Raw genomic sequence first — 27,770 nt, 5'->3', positions numbered from 1 at the left:
ATTGACAACAAGAGATGTTGTACATTCATCAACATATCTCTGACTCATGTTTATTGGTATGGAAGAGGATTGGTTTGTTTGTTTGGTAGTACTTAGGCTATGTCTACAAAATTAGCCCAATTCATTCAACTGCACACCCACTTCAACTTGCTACAGATGGCTTAATATAGACAGAGAGGCCACACCATAATTAGACTGTCTTAATTGTTTTTTTAATATGCATTCTTTTTTTTTCTCAGACATGACAGAAATCTGGTTCATTGTTACTAACTTTGCAAATATTCATCAGAGTAGCTCAACTAAGTATGATTTGTTTCTTTTTTAAAGCTATGTACTGTAGATCAGTGTTTGAAAACAACCAAGAGAACACATAAATCAGCAAATGCACAATTCACCGATAATAAAAAAAGAAATCACACCCAGTGTGAAGTGAGCGGTGCCTTGGATTACGTAATCGTTACGTCACTGAAATAGACTAATAGACACAGTAACCGTGCTGAAATAAACACCCTAGCCGTGCTGAAATAGACACCCAAACACAAGCGGTCAAATGTTGGAGGGGCTAGTACTGCACAAAAAACACAGTGATAGTAAGTAAGACATTAAAATAGAATGCAATGCAAAAACACCTGACAATTATGAACATTAATTTAGAGCAGCAACACAGTAAATCTACTCAGCATGCATGCATGCATGCATGCATGCACAACACACACTCTTCTCTCTCCATCACACACACACACACACACACACGTCATTTCTTTTTTTTAGGCAAAAATAATAACTGATCTACAAGCTCAAAATGCTTGTAGATCGGCGAGCTCACAATGATCTACATCTACTTGTACAGTAGATCTGACACCACTGCACAACAAAGTATACAAAAGAGCTTAAGAGCATTAACACAACTAACGCTAGATCTTCTGTCCTGAAAAGTTATGGCCTTCACTAAAACTGAAGAAGAAGTTGTACATCCATCAACATCTCTCTGACCATGACAGGAATGCCATCGAGCCAGTCGTTGTGGCCACAGTTCCTCTATGCCTCATATTTCATCAGGTGTTTCACACGGTGATGCTGGCACGGACCGAGGACAGAAAGATAGCCATCTAGAACACAGATTTCCCAAACACTGGGTCGGGAGTCGGGATCCATTTGTGGGTCGTGAACACTTTTTTTATGGGCCATGAGAAAATATCCCTAAATTATCTGTTTCTTACATTTTCTTTTGTATTATTAATCCTATTAAGACTTTTAAATGCCTTCTTAAAACTCTTTAGCTGTTGTAGGCCTATGTGATGTTGCACTTGCATACGTTCTTGATGTTTTTTTTCACCCTGTAGTGTACAGCACTTTTAATTTCCATTGTTGTAAATGTGCTCTATAAATAAAGTCTGATTTGATATTATTATTTCAAAACGTAAAAAATGCCATTTTGTCATGAATGAAAAAGATATTCAATGATTTTTCAAAAATATTTCATGAATAAATAAAAAGTAAAATCAAACAAATTCTATAAATTATAAAACAAATCTACAATCTTATCTCACAACTGTGATGGGTTGTTGCAGTGGTTTTCAACCAGTGGTCCAGGGTCCACCAGTGGTCCTTGAGGGGGTTCCAGGTGGTCCCCAGCTAAATGGAGAGTCGTTACCAAATGGACCCTTATAGATCTTTAACTCTTGAGAGCGTAAAATGATTTTACACCCTCAAAAGTTTAATTATTGGTAAAAATCGGAATCAGTTAATTTACAAGAAGTCTTATCCAACGACAACTAAATATTCTTTAGTTTTGTGTCTGAGAGGCTAAATGTCATTAAATGGTTCAAATGCAGAATAAATAATGGGTTGAAAACCACTGGGTGGTTGTGAGCTTCTCTTTTGGGTGTTTTGGAACCAGCGCTCTAGATGCACATTCCCTCCTATGACTTCGCAATGGAATACAGTCCAGGATGCTTCTTCTCTAGTGTCTATAGTAAAAATAAACTACCTGTGGCATTCTGTTCCATTAAGTACTTTAAGTCTTTCCGTTACCTGCCATTTAACCCTTGGTTTTGGCTCAGGCGCCCCGGTAAACTGTCAGGCGTTTCTCAGTGTTCACATGTACAGTAAATGCAGGGTCACTGCACTTTGCAAGTGTCACCCTCATGTGCTTCCATTGTGGGATGATGTCCGTAGGAGCTCATTGTCCAGGGGAAATGGGCAGGGAATGTGTTCCATTGTCACAGTTCATCAGTAGTGATTCAAATAAGATTAATTCCAAGGAGTTAAAAGCTTTTCTGGTCCAAGTATTTTCTGTTTAGTCCGTTTACATTTTTAAATTAAAACTATGTCCCCAGATTCCTGAAGTCTTCATTTTAATCCATAAAGTGACACTGCATTATCAGCTACCGTTCTTTACTTGACATTGGGACTCTTTCGGAATCCAAAAAGTAGACAAAAACAACTACTCCAAGCCTTCATTTCCACTCAAGCGTTCAGTCCGTCTGTCTGTTCTTCGGCCTTCATGCCACAAGGGAGGCGCTATTTAGTGTAGCGACCCAAACTGCACGTTGCCCTCAGCGGCATCTTCTGGCCCTTCGAGAACTTACGTAGAACAAAGTCAAAGTTGCCTGCAGTGGACATGGCATAAAATACATTGGCTTTGTCTGGTATGAGCAGCTCTGAAAAGTAAGAGTAAAAAAAAACAGAAGTTTTAGTAGAAGCCTTCTATGGTGAACGCTGACATGATTCAATTATGTTTCAGTCGCACACTTTACAGACCAACGGCTGAATAAATTAAAAAAAAGTTAAACATCATTTTCCCACCTCTTCCTGGAGAGATGAGCTGTGTGAGAGTGAACTCCTGTCTGCTCATGTGTTCCAGGTGATGTTTATCCAAGGCCCTTTGAATCACCTGGGCAGTTTTGTCCTGACTGGTCAACTGTGAAGGACACGCAAAGAACCAAAGTACTTTGTTACACAAACTAAAGGATGATGTGAAAAAATACAACACTAATAGCTAGCCCTAGGGACGGCTTGCACAGCATGTGAAAACCCATCTATAAAGCAGCCATTACTCATTATCGAGACAATTATTATTAAGTTATAACATATAGCTTACACTCTTTGAGTCAGCCCACCAATAAATGATATCAATTTTGCCATTGGGTTTGTTCAGCACATTAAAATAGACTCCAATCTTTTCATTTTTATTTTTTTACAACTGTAAGAACACACCCCCACTTTTAGTCATTAGTCGACTAATTATCATAATTTGCTAATACAAAGAATATATTCCCTTGCTGGCTTTCCACACACAATGCCAACAGACCATTTTAGCGATGTGTTGTGAGCTTGTATATGAGCTATTTCATTTGTCGTATTACAAAGTATATACAGTGGTAAATTAGTATCATCACACATCACTACAGTAAAACATTACACAACTATTTATGTCAATATGACTGCTGTGAAAAAGGTCTATTGTGTTGGCTGGAGCACCCAGGCAAATCCTATCAGCTCCACACCACACAGGCAATCTCATTTCACAACGTAAGTGTCTGTGTTCATCACACCCTCGTCCAACTCACCAGGATACTCTTGTACATGTTTCCGTTGTGTGTGCCCAGGTCCACGCTGACCCGGACGATGCAGGAGTCGGCCACCTGCCGGTTATACACCGGCAGCATGGTCATGGACACGGAGCGCTTGGGGGAGGAGCACTCGGGCGGGACAAGATGGTGAACCACGACCGGAGCACAGAGGTCCGGCTGTGAGCTGGATGAAGAGCAGGAGGAAGGGGACAAGGACAAAGAGGAGCAGATAGGAGCCTCCATAGAGGAGTCCGCCGAGGAGCAGGGAGAAGACATGGAACAGGAGGACGAGCAGGAAAAGGCCTCGCAGACATTGTTACACGACAGGGAAAGCTGCTGTGGGGAGAGAGAGAGACAGAGTGAAGGGGGGGGGGCGGTAGGAGAGAGAGCAGGAGATGAAGATGGACAGAAAAAGTGAAAGAAATTAATTTCAGTGAGTTCCTGCACCCATCAGAGATTTTTATTTAACTCCGAGGGCATACAAACAACCAAATGGAGCTGTAAGGATCATTACATTTTGTACACTCTCAGGGTTACAAACGCATAACTCGCCACTAAGGATTTACTGTGTTCATCGACTCCAGCCCACACCCCATTAAACCAACAGTTTAAGCACCTGCCTCAATGGACATTCCACTCTCACTCAAGTGCCCGTGCCAGTTTCAACAGCACGTCAATGAGTATCTATTGTGTCGTGATAAAACGTTCCAGCTTTCAAGGCGCGTTCAATATATTTCTCAGCTGTTCAGAATTAGGTTGACAATTATTAACTGTGATTATTAACTATAAGAGCCATTTGGTTAATGTATGGGACAACACGTCTCTGAACAAAGACACGCTTGATTACATACAGTATGAGAACGTGAGGCGACACATTAGCAATATTTCCATTCCTTTTTTATGGGAATTATGATGCATCACATAGAAAACTTCTCAATATTGCAAAAAATAGAAAAATAAGTTTGACACTCGCTTAATGTGGAAAAGCTGAGCTCGAGCAAAGGAATTATCGTGACATGTGAATGGAAACGCTTTAATTCCATGTGGAAATCCAAAAGTCTACCACTCTTCTGAGATGGAATCCCCACATGTCCAAGGGAGATATTGGACTTTAAACTGTACTTTTTGACTACCAGTAGGTGTCCTACAGGGTCTAAATGTCTCAATAGAAGATAAGGGCGAGTGAGACCACATCCAACCACTCCAGATGTACTAGCTATACATTATATTAACATACGGTACTCCACCATACTTCAGATGGATTGAAACGAGCAATAAGTTCCGGATTGCAGCCTTAAACAATAAATAACAAAATGATAATAAAATAACATGATAAATAATGATGTGAAGGCCTTGCCCAGCAGTTTTTATTTCGCTACAGACACACATGTACACACCTGCAGTCTAATGGAGCAGCCTCCATTGGACGAGAGGTCTTCCATGTCAGAACCACTGGATCCAGAAGACGACACACTGATCTGGTCCGGTAGCATCTTCTTAGAACTGTCATTCACTGTCAACAGGCTGAACACAGACACACCGGCTTTCTCATCATCATCATCATTTTTCGACCGTGGTCGAGATCATGGATTCCACAATGCTACGCCAGACTTCCCGGTCCTTCATTGCCACCCCCAGTTCCTGCCTACTGAAGCACCGGTCCTTCATTGCCACCCCCAGTTCCCGCCTACTGAAGCATGTGTCCCTAGCGATGACATCAGGGAACGACAGGTTTCTACCTCTGGTCCAGGCAGGACTCCAGAGAAGAAGGGAAGATATAACCTCATTGTCAGCTCTGTAGCAGTGGCCGGCAAACTGCGCTCTTCTGGATCGGACCAGTGAAAGAATACGGGGAAGGTTGCCGTATATTAGATTAGTCGATGGGTGGCTCTTCCAAGACAGATTTTGCGCTCTCATTAGAAGGCGGGTGTAAGTGCCATCCAACCGATTCTCTTGTTTCTTTGAAAGTGTCCATGTCTCGGAGCCATAGAGTAGAATCGTCGTCCTAAATATTTTTACTTACTAAGCTGGGTGACCAGATCTTATGCATGTCATTGCAGGCTGACCAGGCCATACCCATCCTAGTTTGAAAGTCCTTTTGGAAAGAAGATATATATGAACCCAAACACTTTTAGTCATCAACACGTTTCAGAGGAGTGTTGTTAAGTGTTTTTATAATGTGCTAGTATACAAATGACAAAAAAATAATAAATGTTTAAGCTTTGGAGCATGACCCAGTGTGCAGACTTCATTCTTCTGAGACAGTACCGGCCTCTCAACGAGCTATACAGGGTTTCTAATAAGCAAGGTACTTTCAAAGGACGAGGAACAAGGCAGAGTCTAGTAACACTGTGGCCTCCCTGTCCAATATTTAACTATCCGGAAATTCCAAATTAAAAGCCACACAAATCACAATGCCGTGTTCAGAGGTGAAGCCATACTAGGCACGTTGACTATACTGTATGGTGACGGTCTTCTTTGCCCAGCTAGAAATAGTGATGTGTATAAATACTTCATCTATTAGTACAAAAGTGCTTCAAACGTCTACTGTATATGAAGACTGCATGTTCACCTCTGTGTGAGTAGGATTTACCAGGTGAGGGTGTAGTGTAGATTAGACGTGTGTACTGTAGGTGCTGTACTTACGAAGTGAGTTTCTTTGTTAGGGTGCGATGGCTCCAGGGCCCTGGTGAACACAGGTCCACTGGAGGCTCCAGGCGAATCGACAGCTCATAACTGTCAAACGACAAAAAGAAACAATGCTGTTAACATATCGATTCAATCCCTGCAGCCATCACACTTTGGGAACATCTGGGAACTCAGATTACACTTTGGGTAACCAGCTAACCTAGTTCACATAACCTACATTTGTAAATACTGGATGTTATTAGAAAGGGCCACACCTTGTGTGAACCTGCCAGTGTGTGGACCTAGTGTTTCACATGACACTCTGATAGATGAACCTTCTAATTGCACAACTCAGATGATTATGCAACTACTACCAGTGACTTTGGCTTTCAAAATAACACTCTGGAATATGATCCTATATGGGCCAACCAGATCGTCTTTCTTGATATAAAAGAAAAACTGTGCTGAATGAACAATACCAGTTCTTGCAAGGGGGGAACTTTCTAGGCATGTCTTTATAATAAGTGGTAGCATTAAAGTTTTAAAGCTACAATCCACAACTTTCATGTGTATGTAAACCCTGGTCTCTGGCATCAGAGATCAAATATCTACTGCTCAGGCAAGAGAAAATCCCAATTTAGCCAGGGTAGATATTATGCTTATGAGCTTCAAGTTCAGGCACCAGGGTCTACATTTCTCTATGAGACAGACGGGGCAGTGTTGTGTCGCATAATTGTAGAGAGAGTGGGGGGTTCTAACCAATTAAGAACGTCAATCTCATTTTAGCTGCTGTATATAGAAAATTGGTTGGCTATTCACAAATAACAGATATACAAGCTCAAGAGCTCAACAGGATTATTTTTTCGTTTTTAATTCAAATCTTTGCTTCTGGCGGTCCTTGAAACAAAATATTTTGAGATGAGATATTTGTGGGGGTCCTGGACATAAAAAGGTTTGAGAACCACTGACATAGACGTTTTTCAGAAAACTGAGGATTTAGAAGACATTTTTTTAATCTGCCTCAGGTCTCAATGGGTTGCGTGCCACTGTCGTGCACCTAAAATATCCAACCTACAAGCTCACAACGCGTTATGAGCTTGTAGATCGGCTATTTCCAGTGCACAAAATATGCATGCAACTTCAGGCTAAGCACCCTTCCACCTCACCTCTCCAGGTCAGTGAGCATCTTGTGTTCCCGCAGCCAAGCATGGATCCTGGGGTGTTGAGGCAGGTTGTACTGGACACAGGAGGCCTGGAGCAGGGTGATCTGGGAGAGAATCTCATACTCCTGCCAAGGAGATAAATCGAACACAATTAAAGATAACGTATGCTGTAGACACACAAGAGGATAAACTGTCACTACTCTTGTAACCTGTACGGTTAGTTACATAACTCGACACGAGACAGCAAGACATTTTGAACAGTCATAAATTCTCTCAAGGAGACAGAGAGAATGGCGAATGGAGAGCAAAACAAAATAAGTGTGCTTATCTCTCCCATTCTGCACTGTAAAATAATGCTCTGTATACCTAGTCAAACATCCTGCCTAGAGACAAGAATCTACCAAGGTGAGAACACTGCTGACATATTTGTCAAACACCTTTTTGCACCTTGAATCTTAAAAAATATGGAAGTGGGAATGAAGAGTTTTTGCTTACCCTTCTCCTCTTCTCAAAGTTTATGAGCTCCCCCTGTCAAAACAATAATAAACATATGTCAAAACAATAATAGAAATACAGTGCTTCACGTGATTAACACTTTATCAGAGATTAATAATGACAAGAGTGACTGAGAAGAACATAACAGAATGTGATAAAAAGGAATATAAATAAGGGCGTTTGACAAGTAGACGTGCTGACGTAAATTACATGAGACATATATTTTGTTTGATTAATGTGGGGCCTCTGTGTGTTTGCAATCACTTCCTCATGTGAATATCTAGCTACTGTAGCTGAGTGAGTAAAGAGTCCGCCTGGGAATTGGAAGGATTCAACCCTCGGCTTGCTATGTATCAGTGTGTCCATGAGCGATGTGACGCGTTGTACGCTTGAAGATGGGCTTTTTATCCCAGATTCCCCACTATTTCTTTTTCTTTTTAACTTTTCTGCCTTTATTGATAGATACAAGTGAAGATTGACAGGAAAGATGGAGAGAGAGAAGGGGGGAGACATGCAGCAAAGGTCGTCATGAACGGGACTCAAACACGCAAAGCACTGTCAGGCCAAAGCCAGCTGTAAATGTGGCATGCGGCCGGCCCTTTCCCCACTATTTTTGCGTGACACAACAGAGTATAATACGTAGCTTAGTGGTTAATCAGATGAATCGATGTGGTCGATTATAAAAAGTCTATTCATTGATAGAGTATACAAAAGAAATGTGATTCTCAATTATCCAAAAAGGTACCGTAATCGATAGAATAATGTCGGAGCTGACAGTATTTACCTCCAGCGTGTCTGGCAGGGCAGTGTCCAACATGGTGAGGACTGTGAGGTAGGTGCCCAGGTAGGGAACCACGGCACTGGTGCTGCTCTGCTGGAAAGAAGAGAACAACATTACATCACCTGATGAGGTAGACTTTAATATATTAGCGCCCCTCACTTCACACACTGGTGTGATTTTTATAGACACTTATGCCATAGTACAATATCATCCCAGACAATATCCAGTCTAATATCATGATATGGATATAATATTGATACTAGGGATGTCCCGATCACGTTTCTTTGCTCCCGATCCGATTCCGATCATCTGAAAATGATGTGATCGGGCCCGATTTGGAAATTGGTATCAATGTCATGGACCTTTTAAATGATTGCAGATGTAGAACACAGTAGGCTCATGTTACAGCCATGGAGAAATCTACTGTACGCATGACTAAAAAAAAAGACCTGTCTGCTCTAATTATTACTGGCTTTTAATCCTGGTAATCCAAGGCCATTTCAAACTTGTCAGCAGCAGCCTTGAGGGGAGCTAAAGATAGGTTTGGACTCCCTGCCACGTCAGACCCATTAACAACCCTGAGCGAGCAAACAGTTACTTGTGGTTTGGTTCGACAGAGTTTTGTAACATGAGAACATTTTCTTTTCACATTATCACTTATGAGAAGCCAGCATCATACTAGCCTTGTGAGAATATACTATAGAGGACAACACCAGAATCCCTTCTTTCCCGATGATTAGAAACAGTTCTTCCTTCTTTTGCACATTAATCCATTGTTGCTCTACTATAGCCCAATGCAGTGGCTCCCAACGGTGTGCTGCAATACACATCCACACACTTTTTTTAAATTGTGATCGTGAGCTTGAAGATGTGTATTTGGACTATTTTCGCTATGAACACGGGAGTGAAACTTGCCCATTGGTGTGATTTGGGCACAAACAGTTTTAAAACCACTGGCCTAATGCATCCTAGTGCACCATTTATTCACTAAAGTTTTTTTTTTAGCTATTGAAGGCTTAACATTGCCCTTGAACTAGACCTCAGTTTATGGATGCAGAGATGTAAAGTCGCTCACTCCACTGAGGTATGACTTACCGGCATCTGTTTGGAGATAGGACACCATTTGGGAGAAACGTTATCCATGGCAGGCTGGCTCCTATCCTGTGAAGATCACACGGGGGGTTGGGGCTATGTTTAGTTCAATGTTACAAGTGACTACAGGGTGCCATCGTCCAATAAATGAATGAAACGCCAACAAGAATCACTGCCTTTCTCTGACAAGAACCTCAACTCAACTTCTCCACTATATAAATGCATCATTTATAATTTAATTTACATCATGACAGGTGTAAAGAAAATGATATAGAAGTGGGCGAAAGCAGTTGTCGTACAAGCTCTATCATTTGTAGTTTCAAGAAAGGGGGAAAATATAGTGTAAGAAAGAAACAGAAAAACAAGCATTGGAATTAAGCAGTTGCAATTGCAGCAATATTAAGAGTTATGTACATTGTGTGTGTGTGTGTGTGTGTGTGTGTGTGTGTGTGTGTGTGTGTGTGTGTGTGTGTGTGTGTGTGTGTGTGTGTGTGTGTGTGTGTGCCTTGTCCGTTCTGCTCCAGTGTGCCAGCTGATTTCACAGTTTTCTCCTTTGCTTCTTTTCTGTCAATATGTTTTTAGAGACCAGTGTCTCGTTGAGATACTGAATGCCGAAAAGCTGTATTTATTTATTTTGCCGATACTCAATACAGTGAATTCGCCTGTACAAGAGACTGTCTCAAAATGCTCTTTTTGGTTAAATAGAATAATCATAAACAAATCATTGTTTAATTTGATGGCATTGCTGCCCAGGGCAGGCATTTAGCCCTTTTGTGCCCTCAAAATAATTTACTACACCAAAGGCCCTAAAACGATGAAATTCCAAGCCTGCATGGAAGGATTGCAGAGTCACTCCTCATCTACTGCCACTGTCTGTAAGCTCACTTCATGCCAGAGCACTTACTTATTATCATTGCACTTCCTGCTTGTAACTATTATTTTGATTCAAATAGATGCTAGTTATGTTATTTAGTGACATCATGTAGATGCGTCGATGCCAGGTTTGACGTCTACTCGTTACCCTGTAGTTACTCTGTAGCACATACAGTACTGCATTTGTTTTCTTAGCACTAGTTCCTCAACCACTTACTCTGTTATTGTTTGACTAGAGCTACAGCATTTATTCTGTTCTTGCACTTTGTAGGTTGCTCTAGATAAGGACATCCACTAAATGCTTAGATTGTAATTGGAGGAGTGGACTCAATAATATAATATACCTACAATAAATTGAGTATAATCTAAATTTCAATACTAAATTGGAATATGCTGAAAGTAGAGGGGTAACAGGACTCTTTTCCAGCTGTGTACAGTGAGTTTGCCTATGCACAGTGCCTCGTTTGTCCAAAGCAACACCAGGACAAGACTGAAGCATTCTGTTGTGAGTGCATGCGTTCATTCATTTGTTTGAGTGTGCGTGCGGGATACAGTTTACCCAGATAAAAGCTTCCTTTATAAATTAGGGAGTGTCTGAAAAGGACTTCAATTGTAAATAGATTAAACAAAGCTGTGAGACACTTCAAAGCATTTCCAAACCTTTGTGAAGCAGTCAACACATTAGTTAGTTTGGCTTTCATGGACAAAAAGTGCAGGATCCAAGTCCATATTGACTTAGCAGTCTTTTCACTGCAACACCTCTGAAGAGAATGGCTGAAGGAACATGGGAAATTAACCCTTGCTGTGTGCTTACGGACATTGGACTCTCACATACTATTGAACACCTGTTAAGCCATTTAACATTAACTCAAGTAAAAATCATATTAATAAGTAAGTAGCCAAGTAAGTCTTTAATCTAATCTTGTATATATACATACTGATTTTCCTTCTTTTTTTGTGGTTACCAATCAGGACACATCAGCTGCATAACTGTCAATTCCAATGCCAGCTAAAGTAAGTCAAATAATGGCCGATACATCAGCCAGACTGATATATGGGCTGGGTTCTAGCTGAAAACTGGTATTCTCTTGTGAACAAGTGACTGCTCCTGGACTGTTCTTTGTTCTGTTCGTTTAAAAACTAACCATTATGTCCCACAGTGGTTAACATCACAGTTAAATATTGATAGATTTAATAGTCTGGCCTGTTAAATACAGTATATAGCCTTCTGTAGAAGCAACACCACTCTGCCTGGTTGTGTTTATGATTTGGTTTTAATGGTTTCGTTATCAAATTGAGATGCTCGTCTTTGCCAACACATAACAGCTGAACATTAATCATGCGACCCAAGGCTGTAAAAGGTTTGTTTATGCTAATAAATGTCTATATAAATGTCTATAAGCAATAAAGCACATGAACCCTGGCGTCCCTATTCTGGATTGAACATGCAGTGAAAATAGCAGAATTATAAGCACACAACACATTGCATGCTGATGCATTGTGAGCTTGTAGTCTTGGCAACTATTGGATATTTATGTGTAGAGCAAAACAGAAGGGAGCAGTGCGGAGTCAGGTCAAGCAAACATACAGTGGAGTATTTTGGTAGAAACCAGTCAACTCCATTCATCAGGTTTTATTTTTCCCTCTAAATGCTATTGAATACCCTTTATGTCTGTGTGTTGGTTAAAAAAATATTTAACCAATGAAAAGTATAAAAAAGTGCTTCTGACAAGACAAGTCTCATAAACCAACTAAATGGAAAAAGCGGCACTCCAAAATAAAAGATGCAAGACTGGCTCACATGCAATTTCTCATGTTTATTTGCGAACACCGACGCGTTTCGGCAGAGCCTTCTTCAGAGCAGATATATATATAAAGTCAAAATACCAACTTTGATTAGGCAGTATTGCTTTCTTTAAAAAATATATATAAGGTTTTCTTCATTTCCTGAAAAAAGTATATTTTTCATTTCCTGAAAGGAATTAGCTGGTTTCTGCCCGACACCAGATATTGTATACAGGCTACATTGAGCATAGTATAGGTGCCTGGACCGCTACGCCAGCTGTTTGGACCATATCCACTAAATGAACATGGCATTAAGACCTAACATTGTTTGTAACAAGCTGATTTTGGCTGGTCTTCTTACCTCCACCAGGATCTGTCTGTTGGAGAGAACACAGTTCTCATCAGGGAAGGTCTCCCATAGGTTGTCAAAGGTTGCCATACTCTCCCTGGAAGAACAAAAACAAAAAACACACAACCATTTATTACAGTAGCCAGCTGATCTGAACCTACCAACAGTCCTGGACCTAGGTCCTAGACCAATCTAATGAGGTCTCATTATGTCATAAACACACTTGTTGGTCAAGGACCATGCAACTCACATGCACCTATTTGGGCCTAGACGACATGTTTACAACAGAGAAAATGAATATAGACATATTATGGTTCAATTATCCGTGAAATTGTCAACTTTTATTGGCATGTTAAAGTGTTTTAGGTGAGACATAAAAGTGACATAAATATGGGTCAACATTTGCACTTTAGTCTTACATAACGTAGTTCATAGCCCTCATTAAAATAATGATGACGAAGAAAAACATGTGATACAAGGCAATACAGTCATAGAGCTTGGATCAAAACCAAAGGTTTGAAATGTCTGACTCAGTTGTCAACGTGTCCGACATCCGTGCACGGTTGTATTACACCACCAGTGGTCTCCTGGCCAAGAATGGGCAATACATTCCAAATGAATGAGTGAGATCATCCAATTAAGCCCGATTTAGATGCGTGTCGGAGTCACGCATCTAAAATAGCCAGTCTTCAAAGAATATCACAGTTAAACGCATTGTGAGCTTGTAGACGGGCTGTTTTCGATGCGTGACACCCACACGGAACAACAGTAATAACTAACTAAAGGTTGGCACATATGAACCCAGACATGGGTTTTAAGACCAACTCTCAAGTTCATGATTATAATACTAGACAATCAGACATATCTCCATCCTCCCTTCAGCCGTAAACCTCATGGCCAATTCTTCATTACTCTGGAATACACTTATTAGCAACTCCTCATATTCACTCAGTAACTTTACACTACAGGCAGATTCACAGACTATGGTCCCGGATGCGCACTCGGGACCACTTGGCAGATGTTGTGGTAGTGTGAATGCTGCGTACCGTTCCCGGGAGCGGATCACCCAACCGTTCCCGCGACCACATGGAGGTAGTCTTGGGACCGGTTGAAGTGTACTCGGATACGGATCGCTGCTATGTGAAAGCATTGAATACAGTTGAAGTGTACTCGGGTGTGGAATAATCAAGGCCAATGTGAATCATGGCCAGATGGGACCAAGCAATCGTATTCGGGAACAGTTTGAATCAAACAGACTCAGTGTGAATCTGCCCTTAAATTGAGGGCCAGCCTTTTTTATCACCCCAAAACTTAAATCAAAACAGCTTGGAATATCCCAGTTGTGCTGGAGAAACTGTGGAGAGGTAGATGTAAACCACTATCATGTTTTCTGGGGTTGCTCTGAAATTCTCACCTTTTGGAAAAATGTCACAGAGAAATTACAGGAGATTCTGGGCTTTCAAATATTAGATTCCTGTGTGATGCTGTATTTGGGAGATTTACCAGAAGAAATTATGGGAAGTGACAGGTATCTGATGAAAATCTTTCTGGCTGCAGCGAAAAAAGCCATTACTCGGAAATGGCTACAGGTAGATCCTCCTTCCATAGACGAATGGTTCCAGATAGTCTCAAATATTCGACATGGAGAGAATGACTGCTAATTTAAGATTGAAGAGAGAGTCTTTTGAAAACAAATGGGAAAAATGGTTTGATTATACTGAACAACAGGTGAGCTAGGAACCAGAATGTTTGGCTTTTATTTTTTGCTTTGTTTTTTGTTATTTTTCTCTGAATGTAAACAAAATATATGATCCTTGAACCCTTGACACAAATTCGGTACTCATGTTTATGATATGCTTGTTTCTAGAGGGTGACCCCATGGATGGGACGGTAATCAATGTTATTTATTTTCTTTATATACAGTATTGTATGTGGGTGTATGTATGACTGTGAGGGTGTGTGGGGATGTATGCGTGAGTGTGTGTGTGTGTGTGTGTGTGTGTGTGTGTGTGTGTGTGTGTGTGTGTGGATGTACGAGTACGCTTACATAATGTTTTCATTTTATTATTATCCTGTCTATGTGTCATCTACCACAAGCATTTATCTACTGTTTTTACTTTTTATTTACTGAGTTGGCAACACATATTGTAATGTTCGATTGTTTGTCTTTTTACTTTCTGTATGTCCTTGTATGTCATTTCTGTTCATGAAAAATGAATAAAATTTAAGTTGAAAAAAAAAAAAAAATTGAGGGCCAGCCTGATGAATCAAGGCTGTCCACTTGCTTCTACCAAATAATGTAGCCCTACTTCTGCATACATGTACGTACAGTACGTACACACGCACCCACACATTCAACTACACACAAGGTACTCGTCTGTTTAATTACTATGTTTGATTACTATGTTTAACTCATTACTTTTTTTATTGCATTAAGTTTATTATTTTAGGAGAGAACCTTGAACCTTGTATACGCCCTATATGGGTTTCCTTTCTCACCTGCACTTATTTCTGTCTTTTACCTTTTTGTTTTGCGGGAATAAAGGAAACCAAAAAGCTAAAAACATTGTGTCCCTTACCTGTTGACAGCAGCCCATGTCTTCCTCAGCCTGTGAACAGCATTGGACTGAAGGGCAGAAAGGACGGCCCTGAGAGAGGACAAGTTCTTCAGCTGCCGACATTCCTGTGAACAGCAGTGTTGGAATTCAGTACTCATTCTATAGTCTAAACGCAGTGGTTACCAAACTTTTCAGGTCGAGACTCAAAAGAGAGATTCGACTTTTGCCCGGGAGTATTAGAAATAGCAGATCTACAAGTACATCAGCTATATTCACTACTTCTTAATTCATATTATTTTTATTTATGGAATTTCTTAGATACGTTTGTTTTACATCTTTTGAAATATATATTTTTAAGAAAATGGTATTTTTTTTTATTTTTTGTCTCCACCAGGCATGGGGAGAGAGTATGTTTTGCACTCCGTCCAGGTGTGTGTTTGTGTGCAGCTAATCTCCGGCACCGTTAACCCGGTCGATGCCAAATTTTGCTCGAGTCGTGACCCACAAATGGGTCCCGATCCACATCCACGTTCTCTTTTCTTTTGAATTTGCTTCTGATCCAACTCCCATTGAATGGTTCAGGGAGTGCAATCATCAGGAGTCAGACCTTGACTTGATCAAAACACTGTTGCAACACTCGCTCATCCGGCAAGCTGTTGCATTGCCAATCTGGATATAAACATTCACACCATACATGTGTAAGTCTAGGCTGTACAGTGTACAGGAATACACCGTGACACTAAAACCTCTTATTTGAGTAGCAGCAATTGATTCTGGGAATAGACGTAAAATATAGCTTGATGTATTTACGATGTATGTATTTATGTATGTCGATGTCAATCAACTTAAAATGTACTTAATATTGGATTGTGTCCACAATATGGTGTCACATACTGTATGGTTTATACAGCGCCAATCATTGTCTTCTATAGGTTGAAAATGCCTTTTCAAACAAAACACTCACAGCAGTAGACCAATTTCAAAATATATATGTTTTTTTGCCAACACTAAAGACTCTTCATAGTTCATACACAAGATGTGATTATTGCAACATACTCCTTTGCTGATCCTCACCCGTCATGATGTAACCAGGCGTGTACAATACCAGGTGTGTGTGTGTGTGTGTGTGTGTGTGTGTGTGTGTGTGTGTGTGTGTGTGTGTGTGTGTGTGAGAGCGCGTCCGTGACTCACTGGAATGCATTTTTGAAATATGTGAAGGAGGTGTGTTTAAGCTAAGCCAGACCATTAAGTTGCTCTTTGAATCTCAGCCACCATGGCTTCGAGTCACTCTCGTCACCAACCTGTGCCACTCGGATCCACTTCTCTATGATGCGGGCCCTCTGTGCCGGGCTGGTGGGAGTCCTGCGGGATGAGGGGGGGCTGGAGGTGGCGAGGGGGGCCCGGCATAGCAAGGAGGTGATGACCCGGTTGGTGACGGCGTTGAACTGGGCGATGGTGGCCCGGGTGGTGGGGGACATGTTGGGCTTCTTATCCCTCTGCGACCACACACAGCCCAGACACTGGTAGGGCACCAGCTTAACAAACAGAGCCTGGAACAGTGAGAAGGAATGAATGAATGAATTGTATTTGTATAGCACCTTTCCAAACAGTTACATATAGTTACAACGTGCTTTACAGACAGGTTATAAAACAGTAATCATAAAAGATCAAAACAACAAAACATCAAGACATCAGAAACTATAAAACATGAAAAAAAATAACAGGTCAACGAAACAATTTAAAACAATATTAGGAAAAACACTTGGCATACAGAGGATTTAGTCAGCAGTGAGTGATATGTCACCTTTAGCAACCTTCCGTTAGTGTAGGCCAGGGAGTATTACTATTCTCAATGTGAAGCAAATCAAGCCCTATGTTACACTTAAATATTAAATATTTTAAAATTAGCGGAAATAACCGATGTACGAGCTCACAGCATGTCACAATGCATTGGGAGATTGACATTTTCTGAAATTATCTATTGGGCCAAAATAGGGACTCTTTGAGTTTTTTATAGACAAAAATGCATACATCATACATAATATGTAAATTTCCACTGTGGTCATTTGAGTGTAAATGTGTGTGTAAGTGTAAATGTGTAAGTACGCCAGGTTGAAAGTGGTTACACTAACAACCGCTCCTGATTGAGGTCACATCAAAACGCGATGTGACAAAGCCCTTTCAGAGCATTCCCTCTCACTTACAGAGTCGAGGCGGGTGAGCTGCTCTGCGATGGCGTGCACGGAGAAATCCATGATGTCACTTGCTTCCTGATAGGTCTCACAATCCAATCCTTCCGTGCCAGAAGAGCCCTCTTCCTGTTCCACATCTGCCTGGGCAGAATGCCTCCTGGTCTCCATTTCTGGAACATCAACAAATCAATCATGTGAGATTTGTGCATTTCTTAGATAAATGCAGCCAGATCAGGCCTCACACGGTCACACACTATACTATTATTGAATACATCTTTATCTTATTTCTACTTTGTGTATGTTACTACCTCAAACTCAACTTTATTGTTAAATCACACACAATTACAGCTGAAGAGAGTGATATTAGTTATACAAGCTCACAGCATTTCTAGTTTCAAGGAAGAGTTGGACTACATAAAATAAATGATAGGAACAAAATATTTGCTTATTTATATATTTTACCCTAAGCTTAAATATTATCGCTGTGCTGACATTCTGTTTCCTGTTTCCTACTGCAGTGCAGCTATGACAATTTAGTTGCTCAATAAATGTTTGTAGTCCACAAGTAGATTGGTCAACACAGCACAGGTAAATTGTCCATTCAGTCAGGACAACTCAAGGATGGATGTAATATATATTTATTGAATATATATTTATTATGGTTTGGCGATGTATTGGATCTGCTTTTTAGGTACTCAGATCAAGCACATCAGTCCCGGCCATAGGGACTCTGAATCCCCCGTACCTAAACAGTAGATATACAGCAAGGAAGCAGGTTTGTATACAGCGGCACGCTGATACAGCAGCAGCGAGCAAGGAAGCAGGCAGAGGAATGCAAACCTCCGGTTAAAGTAGATGGAGTGAGTGTGTGATTGGCTGAGTGAATCATGTGAATGAGAGCGTGATGCTGAGGCGGCCCAATTAACGGCTGGCAGCAACTGCACTGAGGTTCCCTGGCTGAACTTGCTCTGCGCATGTCTACGACAGGCACAAATGCTCATTTGTCCCCCAAACAAGACTGACAGCATTTCTTCATACTGTAGTACTTCTGTACTTTAAATCCCAACATATGATCCGGGACGTGATATGGAATTCAACAGGGCAGGAGGAAATCTATCGCTCATTAGAAATGAATGTACGACAAAAACAGTGTGTAACAGAAAACAAATTGGACATCGGTGGAACATACACATTCAATGATGCGTGCGGACTGCAGAGGTGTAGTTACCTTCCTTGAGTTCCTTCTGGAACCTCCTCAGCAGTTCCTCTGCCTGTCCAGCCAAGGAGCAGTAGTTGGGCTGGCAGCGCATGTTGGTGGATACAGCCGCACTGATCTGCAGGTGATCCAGCAGCAGCCTGAGTGGCGTGTGCATGGGAGGACTCCTGAAGTCCTCACTGTACTCGTCCAACCATGTCTGGAGCAGGGTCAACACCGGACTGGGGAGACATGAGTGCATTCACAGTCTAAAGTTTAAAAGCCTGATTTTGTTGCCGCCGCGCAGAAATCTCTTATCGCCATATTCTAACTTGATCATATTACAGCGTCCGAAATGCGAAAATGTGGATCTGCTACTTATGAATTTGAATCCTAAAGAGTAACAGTTTCCCTAGACATATGAGGTTTCAACCCGACAGATAAGATGTATACTTTGTATGAATCTGAAAAGAGCAGATCTAGCCAGAAATAGCCGATCTAAAAGCTCACAATGGCCAATGCATTCCAGTGGATTTTCGAATATAAATCAAGTATAATAAGATTATGCTGGGGCTTCCAGGCTATTATTGCCATTTGGAACTACTGGATTCTTAAGTGAATACAATAAATACATATTTCAATTAATTGTACAGGTCAGATGCTGCGATATTGAAAACTCATAGTTTCAGATAAATTTGAGAGAATGGGGGAACCAGTCACAAAATGGATCATATTTTTAGATAAATTAGAGAGAAAGGGGGAGCCAGTCACAAAATGGATCACTGGTAGTTTTAGATAAATTAGAGAGAAAGGGGGAACCAGTCACAAAATGGATCACTGGTAATTGCAAAACAATATTGTTGCTTTAAGTCACTCAATGCAACCAGTTGAATATAAAGGAAAACAACTGTGTTGTTTTGAAATACATTGTTTTACTACTATCAAATATGTTGTACCACTTTGTCAGATGGCGGACTTCTCGTTTTAGAATAACACACGCTTTCATATGCAGCATATGAGTTGAAAGAGGGCTGTCATGGGAAAAGTCATCCACCCACCTCCTGTAGCATTCACTGTTGTCCATATCTGAGGCGGCATTGTCCCTGCAAAGACACAAACAGGGACACATTCACACAGGCACTGTGAATGGACCACTGTGGGCTTGGCTACACTCCTCTCCACAGGCCATCTACACTGCACAGCAAAGTCCTGAGGTCCATTTAAAGGAGAATTCCATGCTAGAAGGCTTTATTACCTTTATTTGTAGTGGTTACGTCCCCACTAAAGAGGTCCAGCTGTTATTTTGTGCAAAAGTGTATTATTGGCTATTTCCTCTAATATAAGCCTTCAATGGGGGTTGGGTTTTTGTGCTAATTCGCTTATTTCCATCTAAATAAGTAGTAAAGTGTGCCGCTTGGGATACTATTTACATTATGAAGAGAGGATATATAGAAAAAGATTATTTTTGAGAAATGGAAATAAGCTAATTAGCACCCCAATGCCCCATTCAATTCAATGCAATTCAATTAATTGAGGGCTTATATTAGGGGTAATAGCCAATAATGCGCTTTTGCACAAAATAACACATGGAACTCTTTGGTGGGGACGTAACTACAAATAAAGGTAAGAAAGCCTTCTAGCATTAGTTAACAATTGTTTTATTTTAGTCTCACTTTTAGCTAGCTATAATACCCCTGCAGTGTATTCTCTACTGTACGTTCTCCTGTCTTTCTACAAGCACAAACCTGCTCTCCTGCTAACTGCACACGAAGGCCACTCTGGATGTTTGTTGTACACAGTTCTAAGGTAATGCACACCTGCAAGGTGTTCATTATCAGGACATCAAAGATGCTAAGAGACTGCTGCTTTGTCAGGGCGGCTACTGTAGGCCTATGTGTAATACTGCCCTTATGCAACATGGTCATTTAGCTTATACAGTCAGCTACTTCAAGTACGGCCTTTCATCTGTCTTTGAAAGTCTGGGGGCATTAGGTTCACTGGTGCCTTACATTAAAAGTACATAGTGTTTGTCTTTAAGAGCCCAACTTTGTCATCTTTTGTGATCTTTGTCACCATACCCCCTCCCATTTGTTTCTTGGAGAAAGGAAAGCCCTGCTTTAATGCAAAAAAAGGTTGATGCTCCAGTCATTTTTGTGTGGGTGCGTGTGCGTGTATGCGTGCATGCAAACATGCGTGTCACTTAATAAAAGAGTTTTAGCTATAATGTAAATAGGTTAGTTCAACTAAACATTAAATGAAATAAACTATGGATGGATAGGATGGATGGATAAGGATGTATAGAAGGCAGTCCCAATGGATGAAAGTAGTTTTCCTCTAAGGTTTTGTGCGTGTGTATGAACATACACCTTTGTGTGTAATTGTGTATGCCTACATAACTAGTTCAGGCACACTTCTGATTGGTCGCGTCATCTAAACTTTTTTCTTAACATGTGGATTTGGATAGCCTTCCGGGCAGGTGTGAATCCTGTGTCTCTTTTAGTCTTAGTTGTCTTAGATTTTGATAGTCGTCAACAAAATGAACATGGCCAACACCGACATAACAAAGTCGGGACAGAACTCCTCCTCCCGTGTTGCGTTACCTCTGGAAGAGCATTTGGATGATCGCGGTAGTGCTGGTGAAGGTTCTGTACGTGGACAAGAAGATCCTGCTGTAGTCCTGGCAGCCGGGCTCCAGGAGGTGTCTCACCAGACGCTCCAGGGTGGCCGCCTTCAGGCGGCGCACCTTGCAGGTGCGGTACTTGACGAAACCCGAGCCGGGACAGGCGTCGCCGCTGCCGGGGCTGGGGGACAGGGGCGTGCGCCGGAGGGTGACCCCGTACACCACCCCATCCTCGGACTCATCGCACCACTCCTGAACTGGGTTCTGGAAAACACAAGTTGTCGTTTTATATACTGTAGCACTGGTATACACAGTGGTGGAAAGTAATTCATTCACTTTTACTTGACATACTTTGCAGACTGATTATGAATACAAAACATACATTAAGTGGAATCATTATTGTTATGTGAATGTGGAAGTGGTTGTTGCTGGCGTTGACTGTGTAAGCAGTAAGTGCAATTATTATTGAAATGTGTTGCCATGTTTACCAACTGCAACATTAAGTGATGAACACATTAATGCATTATTATACTAATTACAATGCAATACCATTATTATTGTGAAATTGACCAGTCTGTATAACATTTACTTTTACATTTGTAATGAAAATATATTTTTGATGATACACCAGAAGCTATAGATGCAGTCATGCATGCACACTGAGAAAGGGCCTGCAACTTGGATATCCTCCAGTGGTCTAAAATAGCTCTTTCTCCTTGAAATACACAGTACGGTTTATATGGGTCAACACAAAATATATTTAGTTGTGTGACTGGTCACAACAGTAGAGGGTCAGAGGGCTGGACCTTGAGGTGATAAAAATAGCAACAAAACCACCGTAACCAAACAGCTTGCACGACCCAGCAAGCAGACAGAGACAGACAAACACACACACATACAACTGAAACACCAACCAACTTCACCTCAGGGTAATGCCACATACAATTCAAAGCAACACAACACAACACGGTAAGCCTCCCCAATCAAAACCACCATGTCAGTCTTGTGGTGGCCAAGCAAACACATGCAACAAATCCTGAGTGCTGGTACTTCTACTTTAACAAGCCAAAGGGTCCATTTGATTATAAATTAAAGCTGAACTCCACTTATTTTAATGACAAAAACATTATTTTAACTGTATAAAAGAGCATGTTAATTCAATACAACTAGTGCTGTAGATCTGCAATGGTTGGAACTTGGAGGTGGTCTCTCCTTATGCTTCCATTGAACAATGTAGACCCTGGTTTCGGGTAGGAGACCTCCTGGTTGACCAAGTAGTACTGCCTGAAGCTCATATGAGCAAAAGCTCTCCACTGGCCAGTGAGGAGATTCACCCTTGTGTAAGTGGTAGATGTTTGGTTGAATCGTGTAAATTCCGACGCACGTGGAGGCCAGGGTGGAGTTCAACACTGGTGAACTTTGACCGTGTATGAAGACAGTGGCCAGACAGACACCAGACAGTGGCCTTGTGGTTAGAGTGTCCGCCCTGAAACTGGGAGGTTGGGGTTCGATCCCCGGCCGGGTCATACCAAAGACTGTAAAAATGCAGGGACCCAATGCCTCCCTGCTTGGCACTCAGCATCAATGGGTTGGAACGGGGGGTCAAATCTACTAATCAAATGATTCTCGAGCACGGCACGGCTGCAGCTCACCGCTCCTTGGCTGTGGCTCACTGCTCCAAGAGATGGGTCAAATGCGGAGAACAAATTTAACTGCGTTAACGTGTGTGACAAATCGTATGACTTTGATCAACCAATAGGAAAGACGTGCCGTCGTTGACCCCACTCGGCAGCCATTTAGCTTGTAGTTTTCTTTCAGTGAGCCAAACACTCGCACACACCACAGAAGAAAAATGGCACTCATGCCAGTGACCAAAATATATACCTCTAGCCAAACTATATGGGTGTGAACCAAGCTCCCAGAACGGCTGGTCACCGTTGAAGCTACGCGTGTGAAGCCTCGGCTTGCGTTGCCTATGACGTGTATGAATTGCGTGTGTGATGGGCTGCCCTTACACTGTGTAGCATGTAATGACTAGCCATCCAGTCAAAACACAGCCAACAGACAATAATTACACCGTGTTCCTAAAATGCACATGCTGACATTAGCCAGCATGTTTGTTTGTTTTTAAGGTTTTTTGCTTACTAAGCAGTTTGTACCTTCAAATGACCAGGTATTGAACTTCCATAAAAAGAAAATGTTTATGGACAAATACAGGATTAGCAAAGGTTAGTGCATCGTAGGCAAAATGTTCTGAATAAAAATACTAAACATTGTGTAAATGTCAGCAGGGTCTCTATTTCAGCGCCGTCACTCCCTGACATGGAAGAGCGAATGAAAGGTAAGCTAAAGCCCTGAGTGTAAATTAAACACAGAGTGCACAAATATGGAACGGTTTGAACCAAATGGACCCTTACTCAGGTCTGTACTGCGTTAGAAAGACTTCAAGGGACTTGGACTGACAAGAAGTGCAACGGTTTACTTGGTTTCATTGTGTGATATGATGTCATGGGGCTGTCATGGGGCTTCCACTTCCATAAGAATAAATAAATGTCTGTTAGTGATTCTCAACTTTTTATTTTTTTTCCAAGGGCCCCCAGTTTGATATGCATGAGGCCACTGACCCCCATTAGATAGTTTTTGTCTCTGTGACACCAATCCAAACTGGAAACTGTGAGAGTGTACCAATTGTACACTCTTGGGAGCTTTACGCAAATTGATTTAGAGAAAACACATAGTAGTTTTCCATTATGATAATATCAGCCATTGAGACCGTGTTTGGTTTCAGTGAGAGCCCTCAGTGCATTCACAATAACGCCTCCTCCAGAATGCTACAAGAGCACTCGACACAGTTATAATGTAAAGGAACACTGGTTTATGAATGCAGCCGTTATGAAAAGTTCCGCTGTGTGTGTTGAATGAAAGCGGGCTTGTCTGTTGTATAATGAGACCGGCCGTGTCGCATAAATCAAAAACGCAGACAAAGAAACTACTGGAAACACAGAAATAAATAAACGATCGCTCTCCTCTAGACTGTGACAACAGAGCACAGATGTTCTGTTGTAACTCTGATAAAGTTAAATTGACACTACTGGTTTTTACTGTCTGTGTATAATAACAAAAAAAATGAAAAAGAAGAAGAATAGCGACACAAGGGTCAAGTGTCTTGCTCTGGGTCACTTAACCAGGCAACATGAAGCCTGGTGGAGCTGTGGTTCGAACCAGGACCCTCTGATTGCCAGTCAGTCACTGTTATGTGACTGATTCAGTCACATAACAGAGGAAAAAGCTCACATTTCAGACTCAAGGTTTCTTTCTACGGTCAAAAGGAGCTAGAACATAGTGTTACCTCTGCTGGAGGCCACAGAGGACAGTAGGCCATCATGTCACGGACCTCCTTTATCACACCGATTACATAGCCCATAGATATTGCAGATTCCAGATTTGTGTCTAGTGTGTTGGGGGCGGGGAGATTTTGTGGGCAGTTTACAATATAATATCTTCTATTCCAAGCTCATCATTGCAGGAAACATGACAACAACATTACTCACCTGTCACGTCTTAAATTATCACCACTAATGAATGAGGGGGGTTGGTTACACTTGACAGAGCACATGACCATGCAATTCATTGACATGGTTGGTACAAATGTACCCTGAAGGGTCCATTTGGTTACATTGGTAGGGCTCAGAGTTACAAGTGGATACATTAACGCTGAGGATTTCTGGTGACATTACACAAACATGCACCATTGTTCATTAGAGCTATCCATCCAACACAATACCGGTCTATCTATGTTATAATTTGGGATTCTCATAAACAATATATTGTATACAGGTAAATTAATGTTGTGAATCATTGTTTGATGAGATAGATCTGCCGCACCCAATATTCAATAATCATGCAGATGAGATCGATGTCAGTTAACTCACACACTCTTTATGAAACACCCTGCTTAACTTACACACACTATTAAACAAACTAAAGTATCAACATACATTTAATTAATTTTACTATTGTCAATAGAAAAGCTTCCAGAGGGAGGGATCTGGGAGTTCCAGTCTACCTCAACTTGTTCTATGGACTGGAGAGAGCACTGTTGGAAAAATATTATTAGATATTTTAAGACCCCATACCAGGAAAAATACAAAGGGGACGATAGGCTGTGCTGGAGGCAGTGTGGGGCAAAGAAAGCCAACCACTTCCACATTTTCTGGGGGTGCCCCAAATTGGGGGTGTTTTGGAACAATATTCACAAATCACTGTGCTCAGTATTTAATACTCCAATACCTTTCAACTTCACAACCATGTACCTGGGCCACATTGAATGTCTTAACCAGTCGAGATACACAAAGCTACTGCAGATTCTCTTGGCAGCCAGCAAAAAGTCAATAACAAGAAGATGGCTATCCCCAATCACACCCACAATGGACGATTGGCATGGAATAGTCCTAGACATCTTCAAAATGGAAAAATTAACATACATGTTAAGAACTAGATTAGACAATTTCTACCAAATTTGGAACAACTGGATTGTGCATATTGCCCCCCTGAGAGCGGACTTCGTGTAATCTCACTGGTTCATTGCCTGCTGTTTGATTGTATAAATATAAAATGTATAAGACACCTCTCCTCCTCTCGTGGTCGAAGACCAAAGCTATATTGTTTTTGTCCCCCTCAGCATAAATGTATATACTTTAGTTGTTGTTGTTTTTTGTTTCTTATGTCTTTTTCCGCCCACTCTTTCTTTTTTCTTTGTCCTCCTGAAATGTACCACCTGAAGTATTACTGACGTGCCTGTCTCTGTTTGAGTGTGGACTCGATGTCTTATATAGGAAAAAGGACTATACTATACAGAGACATTGGAGATGTTGCCACATGGAGGGGGGATGAGGGAGGGAAGAGGGGTGGGGAAAAAAAAAGAAAAGAAGAAAATCTTGGGAACTGCTCTTATATCGTTTGTAGAAATGCTATATGTACAATTATACTGCACTTTCCGAATAAAACAAATATTATAAAAAAAAAGAAAAGCTTCCAGTGTGTTGCAATATATATGCGAGACATTTACAATGTAAATTATAGTCCAATATACTGTAGGCAATATTGTACCAAGCACTGACAATACAGTATGTACAACTGTAGCAACCTCCTCCTCCACATAATGTCATCACTGTGCAATTCGTTCTGCTGCCTTTGGTCACCTTTCAAAAGTTCTCAATTTAAGTAATTATATAAAAAAGCAACTGATAGATATGGACTACTGTATGTAAATATCTGAAGTTGTGTCCTTTTGCCAAATGTAATGACGAACAACAGGCACTTCCAGGATAGTAGGCTATCAACCAAAACAAAGTGAATTCCTAAGACAAAGAGACAGCTCCTTTATGCAATAACCATGTCACCAGTTTACATGTGATGTAAGGGCTGTACACAAGAACCTACACAACAAAATCCTCATTGTTCATTTCATTAAATTCTCATATTAACTCTGGATTTCACAGTCAGTGCATTGGTCCTCAAAGCCCACTGGATTGTCATGAATCATGATGGGAAAATGAATAACTGACAGTGACAGATCATCATTAAATCACTGAAGTAGACTAAAATCACAGTCACGACTATTGTAGGCCACTGATTCTCATATATATATATATATATATATATATATGCTATTTGAACTGGATATATAAGGTGGCCTGTAAGTATCAAACTGAAGGTTATTGAGAAGGAAACATTTTTTTAGTCAGTCACAAAGCCTCTAGACTAGCTTACAGAAAACGGTGGCTCCACTAATAGCTATACATCATGATATAATGTTCAGTTGCCTGCCAGCATGACCTACATACATACATATGATTGACCATCAACAGCTGCAAGGAGGATATCTTTCTATAGCATATGAGTGGACCTAGAAGTCTGTCTAGCCAGTTTGCATATAGAGAATTTACAACTATTTATTTGAGTAGGCTGGCGCTACATTACAACACACAGCTAGGTAGCAACACATAAGATGAGATCATATTAGGAAATATCACAATATTTTGTTTAACTAGATAAATTAAAATGTATATCAATTTCAAATCCACATTTCTGTAAAAATGTAACAGTTGACTTACCATTGTTAACTCCCATTTTCCCATAGCTCGTCGGGTTTATTAAATATAAAGAATCCACTTCGCGAGGTGTACTTTAGGGATGCATGTTGGTATAATATAAAATAACTTGTCTAAAATATCTTCCTTTAAACTACATGTTTTACACAAATAAAAAACATGATCCCTGTGTTACACTTTTCAAGTCCGTACAGAAAAGAACATTGCTTCAGGTGTCCCGTCCCCGGCGTCCCGTATAATGGGGTTAAGCAGGTGAATAAAAGTGTCGTCTTCACTTCACAGACTGTATGTTTGTCAGCTACTGACACTGACAGCAGTCCCACCTGAAACTCACTGCTCTTTATACTGTGG

The 27,770-nt window shown here is 41.0% G+C and overlaps 1 protein-coding gene across 3 annotated transcripts; it reads right to left on the bottom strand.

The window, feature by feature from the left end:
- On the bottom strand, positions 1–27,770 carry LOC308324325 (ral guanine nucleotide dissociation stimulator-like 1). Of its 3 annotated transcripts, none has more exons than XM_080776363.1 (17): positions 27,423–27,770; positions 21,287–21,570; positions 19,745–19,789; positions 18,720–18,928; positions 17,504–17,661; positions 16,601–16,849; positions 15,321–15,424; positions 12,754–12,838; positions 9,738–9,803; positions 8,646–8,735; positions 7,862–7,894; positions 7,370–7,491; positions 6,222–6,311; positions 4,973–5,099; positions 3,573–3,908; positions 2,809–2,923; positions 1–2,663 (listed from the first exon to the last, which is right to left on the bottom strand). In XM_080776363.1, exons 1-17 carry the CDS (start codon positions 27,444–27,446, stop codon positions 2,524–2,526), a joined length of 2,277 nt encoding a protein of 758 aa, XP_080632489.1. In that variant the 5' UTR covers positions 27,447–27,770; the 3' UTR covers positions 1–2,523. The 3 variants fall into 3 exon arrangements, with proteins under 3 accessions (XP_080632489.1, XP_080632487.1, XP_080632488.1); XM_080776361.1 differs by having other exon boundaries at positions 2–2,663; positions 3,573–3,911; positions 27,423–27,769; XM_080776362.1 differs by having other exon boundaries at positions 2–2,663; positions 3,573–3,911; positions 8,646–8,732; positions 27,423–27,769.

Source organism: Protomyctophum bolini, assembly GCF_963924005.1.
Source record: "Protomyctophum bolini genome assembly, chromosome: 11".
Lineage (NCBI taxonomy): Eukaryota > Metazoa > Chordata > Actinopteri > Myctophiformes > Myctophidae > Protomyctophum > Protomyctophum bolini.
Note: the sequence above shows the minus strand (reverse complement) of the source record. Positions and strands in the feature narration are given on the sequence as shown.